Here is a 9,787-nt window from a genome sequence, read left to right on the forward strand (position 1 = left end):
CAAAACATGGCCGAGGTGGCAACCTTAATGTGAGGGGAGACTTTGGTAACTTCCCTTGTGTGATGGGACTGTTTCCTTAGGCTGAAGGGTATCTTATTTTTTTTATTTATTTTTTTTCGAGGGAGACGTTTAGATATTTGTGTCTTGCTGCCCGTTGGAAATTTGGCCAGATCCGTTAGTTTAGTAATGCTGAGACGTTCGTGCACTTTCTGGTAGTGCGCAGTTTCTTTGTGTACCGGTCACGTGACAACCGCTCTTCCGCTTTTAGGCTGAAGTGGAGCGGTGTCAGTCTCTGTAGGTTAGCGGCTGTGACGGCTGTTGGAGCTTCTCTTATTTGGCTACTATCGGTGATGATAGGGCACCTCAGTCTGACTGAGGTGTGTTACATTTTTGCTTATTTTTGGGGGGCATATTAATGCTTTGTAGTATCCCAGTTTTCCTTGTTAAAAAGGCAGTTTCTTTTAAAGTGACAGTAAACTTTTTTTGTTGTCTCATTTACTTTTGTTTTTTTTAATCTTAGCTGTGGACACTGAACAGGAGTCTATTTAATTTGATAAATGTTTGTTTAGGGGCCCAAATTGTTTTATCTATGCAATTTTGCTCCTCATGTTTAGCTAAGACCCTAAAGCTTAAAGATAAATTACTCTCTTCTGAGCCTATTGTCTCTCAGGATATTGCTGTTTAGGATATGCCACAGCTTTCTCTTCAAACGTCCCAAGCCTCAATGGCATTACATACAGTGCCATGTGGTTCCTCTTAGCCTCCTGGAGAAGTATATTTGCCAATAGATTTTGCTGCACAGATATCTTCTGCGGTATCTGCAACTTTATCTGCTTTTCCCATGATGGGGAAGCGCAAGATGAAATCTAAATATTTTTCTGATAAGGTGTCTGTCCAAGAGGATACCTCGGTAGTTTCTGAGGGTGAAATCTCAGACTCTGACAATATAAATCCTTTGTCTGATTCTGAAGAAGTAAACTTCAGATTTAAGCTTGAACACCTTCGGTTACTTTTAAAGGAGGTATTGGCTACTTTGGACGACTCCGACTCTTCTGTCGCTGTCAACCCTAAGAAACCTAGTAAGCTTAATACATACTATGATGATCCTTCCTCTGTGGAAGTGTTTCCTGTTCCAGACCGCGTGTCGGAGATCCTTACAGAGGAGTGGGATAAGCCAGGGATTTCTTTTTCCCCATCTTCTATCTTTAAAAAGATGTTTCCTGTTGCTTTCTCCATTCGAGACTCATGGCGCACGGTGCCTAAGGTAGAAGGGGCTATTTCTATGCTGGACAAGGGAACCACGATTCCTATAGAGGATAGCTGTTCTTTTAAGGATCCCATGGACAAAAAGCTGGAGGCTTATTTAAAGAAAATGTATGTTCATCAGGGTCTTCAATGGCAGCCTGCTGTTTGTAATGCTACGGTAACAAGCGCAGCATCTTATTGGTGTGATGCTTTGTCTGAGTTGATTTTAGAGGAGATCCAAGATAGGATCAAGGCTCTCAAACTGGCCAATTCCTTTATCTCTGACGCTAACATGCAAGTTATTAGACTGGGAGCCAAGATGTCTGACTTCACAGTTCTAGCCCGCAGGGATGTGACTGAAATCTTGGTCAGCTGATTTTACCTCCAAGTCCAAGTTCCTGTCGCTACCTTACAAGGGTAAGACCCTGTTTGGTCCTGGTCTGGCGGAGATAATTTCTGAAATTATGGGTTGAAAGACTTCTTTTCTACCTCAAGACAAGAAGAATAGGCCTAAGGGCCTCCAAAATTCTAATTTTTATTCCTTTCGTAACTTCAAAGGTCTTCCTCCTCCTCTTCCAAGAGGGAGTAGTCCAAGTCCTTTTGGAGATCTAATCAGACTTGGAACAAGGGGAAGCAATCGAAGAAGCCTTCATCTGAGACTTAGTCCGGGATTGGATCAAGTGGGGTCAGACTTTCCTTGTTTCGTCAAGCATGGATACGCGATGTCCCAGACCCTTGGGCTCTGGACATAGTATCTCACAGTTACAAAATAGAATTCAATTCTCGTCCTCTCAGGGGCTTATTCCTCCTCTCAAGGTTCTGAGGATCAGGTAAAAAAAGAGGCATTCTTAAGCTGTGTTCAGGACCTTCCTTTTCCTCCCTGGGAGTGATAGTTCCAGTAAGGGAACAGGGTCTAGGATTCTATTCAAATCTGTTTGTGGTTCCCAAAAAAGAGGGAACTTTTTGACCGATCTTAGACCTAAAGTGTCTCAACAATTTTTTCAGGGTACCGTCCTTCAAAATGGAAACCATTCATTCCATTTTTCCTTTGGTCCAAGAGGGTCAGTTCATGATGACCATAGACCTGAAGGACACGTACCTTCATGTTCCCATCCACACGGATCATCACCATTGCCTGAGATTTGCTTTTCTAGACAAGCACTTTCAATTGTTGCTCTTCCGTTTGGCCATGCCACAGCTCCCAGAATTTTCACAAAGGTTCTGGGGGCTCTCTTGGCAGTCTTAGGGAATTGCGGTGGCGTCTTACCTGAACGACATATTGGTTCAGGCGCCATCAACAAGCAAACTCTCATACTGAGATTTTGTTTTTTCTACGTTCTCACAGATGGAAACTGAATCTGGAGAGGAGTTCCCTAGTTCCAGCTACAAGGGTGTGTTTCTTAGGGACCATCATAGATTCCTTATCTATGAAGATTTTTCTGACGGAGATCAGAAAATCCAAACTTCTCTACTCTTGCCTCTCTCTACAGTCTACTGTTCAGCCATCAGTGACTCTATGCATGGAGGTAATTGGTCTGATGGTCGCTTCCATGGACATCATTCCCTTTGCTTGATTCCATTTGAAAGCTCTGCAATTATGCATGCTCACAAAATGGAACAGAGACCATTCGGATCTGTCTGAGAGGATAGATCTGGATCAGTTGACAAGAGACTCTTGTGGTGGATTTCTCAGGATCATCTGTCTCAGGGCACATGCTTCCGGAAACCCTCCTGGGTGATTGTGACCACTTACACCAGCCTGCTAGGCTGGGGAGCAGTCTGGGACTCGTTAAAGGCACAGACCCTATGGACTCGGGAGCAGTCGTCTCTCCCCATAAACATCTTGGCTTTAAGAGCAATCTTCAATGCCCTGATGGCTTGGCCTCAGTTGTACTTAGCCGAGTTTATCAGATTACAGTCGGACAACATCACCTCAGTGGCTTACATCAACCACCAGGGAGGAACTTGAAGTTCCTTGGCTATGAAGGAGGTGGCTCGGATTATTCAGTGGGCGGAAGCTTACAATTGTCTTCTATCTGCCATCTTCATTCCAGGGGTGGACGACTGGGAAGCGGATTTTCTGAGCAGACAGACCTTTCATCCAGGGGAATGGGCTCTCCATCTGGAAGTGTTCTCCAGGTTAACCCTCGAGTGGGGGTTCCAAGGTTTGGATCTGATGGCGTCTTGTCAGAACGCCAAGCTTCCAAGTTACGGTTCAAGGTCAAGAGATCCTCAGGCCACTCTGATAGATGCTCTGGTGGTTCCTTGGAATTTCGGTCCAGCGTACCTGTTTCTTCCGCTTGCCCTCCTTCCACAAGTCATTGCTGCATGGCCTCGCAGGATCTGGTTTGCAGACCTAGTGAGTATGTCATCTCTTCCTCCTTGGAGGTTACCTCTGAGGAAGGACCTTCTAACTCAGGTTCCTTTTTTTTTCCATCCAGATCTCATTTCTCTGAAGCGGACTGCATTGGAGATTGAACGCTTAGTTCTGGCTAAGCTTGGGTTTTCTGAGTCAGTCATTGATACCATGCTTCAGGCTCGGAAGTCTTTTACTTGTAAAATTTACCATAAGGTAAGGCACAAATACCTATATTGGTGTGAATCGAAGGGCTCTTGGAGTAGGGTCAGGATTCCTAGAATTTCATCTTTTCTCCAGGAATGTCTGGAGAAAGGGTTGTCGGTTTTCTGCATTATCTATTCTTTTACATAAGCGTCTGGCGGATGTGCCAGATGTTCAATCTTTTTGTCAGACCCTGGTCAGAATCAGGCCTGTGTTTAAACCTGTTGCTCCTCCTTGGAGCCTTAACCTAGTTCTTAGAGTTTTGCAACAGGCGCCGTTTGAGCCTATGCATTTTGTAGATATTAGGTTGTTATCTTGGAAAGTTTTGTTTCTTATTGCTATTACTTCTGCTCGCAGAGTTTCTGAACTCTCGGCTCTGCAGTGCGATTCGCCTTACTTTATTTTTCATGCGGATAAGGCGGTCCTTCGTACTAAATTGGGGTTTCTCCCTAAGGTGGTTTCGGATAGAAATATTTATCAGGAAATTGTTTGTTCTCTTTGTCCTAATCCTCCTTCTCATAAGGAACGTCTGTTGCATAACTTGGATGTTGTGCACGCTCTAAAATTCTACCTACAGGCTACTAAGGATTTTCGCCAGTCTTCTTCCCTGTTTGTTTCTCAGGAAAGCTTAAAGGTTAGAAGGCCACCTCTACTTCTTTTTCCCTCTGGTTGAGAAGTATGATTCGTTTTGCATATGAGACTGCTGGACAGCAGCCTCCTGAGAGAATTACGGGTCATTCCACTAGGACTGTCTCCTTCGTAGGCTTTCAAAAATGAAGCTTCTGTTGAACAGATTTGCAAGGCGGCAACATGGTCCTCTCTGCATACTTTTTCCAAATTTGTTACTTTTGCCTCGGCTGAGAGGCCTCTCTTGGCAGAAAGGTTCTTCAAGCGGTGGTGCCTTCTGTTTAGGTCTGCCTGTCTTGTTCTCCCTCCCTGTTCATTCTGTGTCCTCTAGCTTGGGTATTGGTTCCCACTAGTAATTGGAATGATGTTATGGACTCTCCATGTCTTAGGAAAGAAAATAAAATTTATGCTTACCTGATAAATTTCTTTCTTTCCGGACATGGAGATTCCACGACCCCACCCTTTTGATTAGACAGTGTTTTTTGCTAAACCTCAGGCACCTCTACACCTTTGTGTTATCTTCTTTTTCCATTTCCCTTCGGCTGAATGACTGGGGTTTATGGGTAAGGGAAGTGACACGTAATAGCTCTGCTGGAGTGCTCTCTTCCTCCTCTTGCTGGCCAGGAGTGACTATCCCACTAGTAATTGGAATGATGTTGTGGACTCTCCATGTCCGGAAAGAAAGAAATTTATCAGGAAAGCATACATTTTATTTTTTTTGTCTTGCCTATACATTTTACTGGGCAGCCAATTGAAATATCTGACTGCATGGTTCAATACCATAACCTACATACCCCTGCTACAAAGTTCTTTCCAGTTGTGCGTGATTTCAGAACCAAGGTTTTATAGTTTAATACAAGCTGTTGAAAACTCAGGATGCTGTGATTGACCAGCCATATTCTTACCTAATTACATCTTCTACTTTCTCACAGTGGCAGTGTGTGGAGTTCCTACAGAAAGAGCTGTGTAGATACGGTCATGAAATGGCTGGTGCCGGAGAGCAGTGTGCGATATGTTAATCGAATGACGAACGAGGCTCTTCATAAAGGTGAGAGGTATTCCTTGCCTGGATAATGCCATAAAAAATATTTGGTACTCTAACATTCTTAAGCTAACATTGTTACCCTAACATTGTTACTCTCTTCCAGGCTGCTCACTCAAAGTTTTGGCTGATAGTGTCAGATATACCTGGATCGTGCTCTAACGTGGTACATGTATATTTCCAATCACTACCTCTGTGCAAGTCTCCCAGTGCATCTCACTACGGATCCCATGGCGGGAGCTCATTGGGCCTGCCTTATTGTATTCCAACATATGACTGTTTTAGCAGTGTGGGGCTGACCAGAGGGCTGTGGGATACATGCTGCTCATTTGTGTGGTGTTAAGCAGATTTTGCACGTCTGTATGCATAATGTGGTGGCATGGGAGTGGGAGGATGTCTGACATCCCCAACTGCATTGTTTTAACCTTTTTTTTTTTTTTTCTTTGCTGAAGGGTTAATATACCTGCAGCTTCTCCTTTTATTTTTATTTTTCCTTGAACATGAACAAAAGAATTACTATTTTTTAACAGCATGTGTACATATATATAAATATATAACATTCCCCTATGTTTTCTTGTGTTTTATTCCCTCTGTACAAAATTAAATTCCATTATTTCAGATTTTGTCTCGCTTGACTTTTTTAGAGCATTTACAAGCAAATTCTAAGGCAAAAGTTCAAGTCACATAAACGCAGTTAGACATACATAATTACTTCATTAATCTGGTGGAGATTTTAAAGGGAAATGAAACCCAATTTTTTTTTTACGATTCAGATAGATCATACATTTCCAACTTTCCAGTAGGGATGTGCATTCGGACCTTTCGTGGGGATCCAAATGCAGAAATAAGCAGCGGCTCATGCCCTTCGGATATTTTCTTGGCCAGTTTCATGCCTGTAAAATGTTAATCCCTTTATTACCCATTCCCCAGTTTTGCATAACCAAGAGTTATATTAATATACTTTTTTACTTCTTTGTATCTAATCATCTTCTGATAGCCCCCCTGATCACATGGATTTTTATTTATTATCTATTGACTTGAATTTTAGCCAATTAGTTCTGTGTTGTGCGTGAACACAGTTATCTAGATGGCCCACATGAACTAGCCGTCTCCTGTTGTGAAAAGCAAATAAACGTTGGTTGTGCAAAGCTGGGGAATGGGTAGTAAAGGCATTATCTATATTTTTAGGCTGTCCATTTAAGGCCATGTAAACAGCTAGCTGAATAAATTACACTCCAAGTGGGGTTTAGTAAAGATAAGTTAATTTTCAATTATTCTCTCTTAGGCCCCGATGATTAAAAGTATCCACCCTTGTGAAATGAACTAAGAAGTTTTGTCAGTATGGTGAGGTCCATAACAAAAATTAAAAACTAAAATTTTCCCTTCAGAGGCGTTTATCTAAACATGCACGGTTCTATATGTGAAGGAGAGTCTTCTACATTATAATACAAGGTCCCAACGATTTTGTGTCATTTCTCTCCATGCTGACAAGTTTTTGATCATAGGGCCTTATGTAATTATTGGGCTTTGATATACAGACAGATAAGAACTTGTGTGTAGTCACTGGAAACACATTAAGGGGAAAAGCAACTTTAAAATACACAGTTCCTTTAACACTTAGTTTTGGAGAAATACGGAAAGCTAAAAAGTTAGGAATTATAAAAATAAACGTGATCAGATAATAAAGGGTATACTCCAAATGACAAATTCTACTTCCAGTGGTGTATTATCCAAAAGTCTTAAATGAAAATGTACATTTCTTTCTTCTGTTGTGTGATCAGTCCACGGGTCATCATTACTTCTGGGATATTACTCCTCCCCAACAGGAAGTGCAAGAGGATTCACCCAGCAGAGCTGCATATAGCTCCTCCCCTCTACGTCACTCCCAGTCATTCTCTTGCACCCAACGACTAGATAGGATGTGTGAGAGGACTATGGTGATTATACTTAGTTTTATATCTTCAATCAAAAGTTTGTTATTTTAAAATAGCACCGGAGTGTGTTATTATCTCTCTGGCAGAGTTTGAAGAAGAATCTACCAGAGTTTTTGTTATGATTTTAGCCGGAGTAGTTAAGATCATATTGCTGTTTCTCGGCCATCTGAGGAGAGGTAAACTTCAGATCAGGGGACAGCGGGCAGATGAATCTGCATAGAGGTATGTAGCAGTTTTTATTTTCTGACAATGGAATTGATGAGAAAATCCTGCCATACCGATATAATGTCATGTATGTATACTTTACACTTCAGTATTCTGGGGAATGGTACTTCACTAGAATTACACTGTAAGAAATACATAAAGCTGTTTAATAACTAGAGATTATGTTTAACGTTTTTGCTGGAATGTAAAATCGTTTTCATTTACTGAGGTACTGAGTGAATAAATGTTTGGGCACTATTTTTCCACTTGGCAGTTGCTTAATCTGTTTTTCTGACAGTTTCTGTTCTCCCTCACTGCTGTGTGTGAGGGGGAGGGGCCGTTTTTTTGGCGCTTTTACTGCATCAAATATTTCAGTCAGCAACTCATTGTATTCCCTGCATGATCCGGTTCATCTCTACAGAGCTCAGGGGTCTTCAAAACTTATTTTGAGGGAGGTAATTTCTCTCAGCAGAGCTGTGAGAATTATAGTTTGACTGAGATAAAAAACGTTTATTCTGTAATTTGTTTCCTGCTTTCAGAATTTGTTATCTTTGCTAATGGGATTAAACCTTTGCTAAAGTTGTGTTGTTTACAAGGATTGAGGCTATAACTGTTTCAATTTATTAATTTTCAACTGTCATAGATCTTCTGTGCTTCTTAAAGGCACAGTACGTTTTAATATTATTCTAATTGAATTGTATTTCCAAGTTGCAAGTTTATTTGCTAGTGTGTTAAACATGTCTGATTCAGAGGATGATACCTGTGTCATTTGTTGCAATGCCAAAGTGGAGCCCAATAGAAATTTATGTACTAACTGTATTGATGCTACTTTAAATAAAAGTCAATCTGTACAAATTGAACAAATTTCACCAAACAACGAGGGGAGAGTTATGCCGACTAACTCGCCTCACGTGTCAGTACCTACATCTCCCGCTCAGAGGGAGGTGCGTGATATTGTAGCGCCGAGTACATCTGGGCGGCCATTACAAATCACATTACAGGATATGGCTACTGTTATGACTGAGGTTTTGGCTAAATTACCAGAACTAAGAGGTAAGCGTGATCACTCTGGGGTGAGAACAGAGTGCGCTGATAATATTAGGGCCATGTCAGACACTGCGTCACAGGTGGCAGAACATGAGGACGGAGAACTTCATTCTGTGGGTGACGGTTCTGATCCAAACAGACTGGATTCAGATATTTCAAATTTTAAATTTAAACTGGAAAACCTCCGTGTATTACTAGGGGAGGTGTTAGCGGCTCTGAATGATTGTAACACAGTTGCAATACCAGAGAAAATGTGTAGGTTGGATAAATATTTTGCGGTACCGACGAGTACTGAGGTTTTTCCTATACCTAAGAGACTTACTGAAATTGTTACTAAGGAGTGGGATAGACCCGGTGTGCCGTTCTCACCCCCTCCGATATTTAGAAAAATGTTTCCAATAGACGCCACCACAAGAGACTTATGGCAAACGGTCCCTAAGGTGGAGGGAGCAGTTTCTACCTTAGCTAAGCGTACCACTATCCCGGTGGAGGATAGCTGTGCTTTTTCAGATCCAATGGATAAAAAGTTAGAGGGTTACCTTAAGAAAATGTTTGTTCAACAAGGTTTTATATTGCAACCCCTTGCATGCATTGCGCCGATCACGGCTGCAGCGGCATTCTGGATTGAGTCTCTGGAAGAGAACATTGGTTCAGCTACTCTGGACGACATTACGGACAGGCTTAGAGTCCTTAAACTAGCTAATTCATTCATTTCGGAGGCCGTAGTACATCTTACTAAACTTACAGCGAAGAATTCAGGATTCGCCATTCAGGCACGCAGGGCGCTGTGGCTAAAATCCTGGTCAGCTGATGTTACTTCTAAGTCTAAATTGCTTAATATACCTTTCAAAGGGCAGACCTTATTCGGGCCCGGGTTGAAAGAGATTATCGCTGACATTACAGGAGGTAAAGGCCATGCCCTGCCTCAGGACAAAGCCAAGACTAGACAGTCTAATTTTCGTTCCTTTCGTAATTTCAAAGCTGGAGCAGCATCAACTTCCTCTGCACCAAAACAGGAAGGAGCTGTTGCTCGCTACAGACAAGGCTGGAAACCTAACCAGTCCTGGAACAAGGGCAAGCAGACTAGGAAACCTGCTGCTGCCCCTAAGACAGCATGAATTGAGGGCC

At 42.1% G+C, this 9,787-nt stretch overlaps 1 protein-coding gene across 2 annotated transcripts in view; it reads left to right on the top strand.

Annotated features, from left to right (window-relative positions):
- Nucleotides 1–6,092, top strand: part of DCAF15 (DDB1 and CUL4 associated factor 15) — a 51,890-nt gene extending 45,798 nt beyond the window's left edge. For both annotated transcript variants that reach the window (XM_053718168.1, XM_053718167.1), the window contains exons 12-13: nucleotides 5,365–5,480; nucleotides 5,581–6,092. In XM_053718168.1, the coding sequence (XP_053574143.1) occupies nucleotides 5,365–5,480; nucleotides 5,581–5,636 (172 nt within the window). In that variant the 3' untranslated portion in view covers nucleotides 5,637–6,092. The remainder of the gene's footprint in view (nucleotides 1–5,364; nucleotides 5,481–5,580) is intronic.
- Nucleotides 6,093–9,787: the final 3,695 nt, after the last annotated feature.

This window comes from Bombina bombina, chromosome 6 (assembly GCF_027579735.1).
Source record: "Bombina bombina isolate aBomBom1 chromosome 6, aBomBom1.pri, whole genome shotgun sequence".
NCBI classification, from domain to species: Eukaryota; Metazoa; Chordata; class Amphibia; order Anura; family Bombinatoridae; genus Bombina; species Bombina bombina.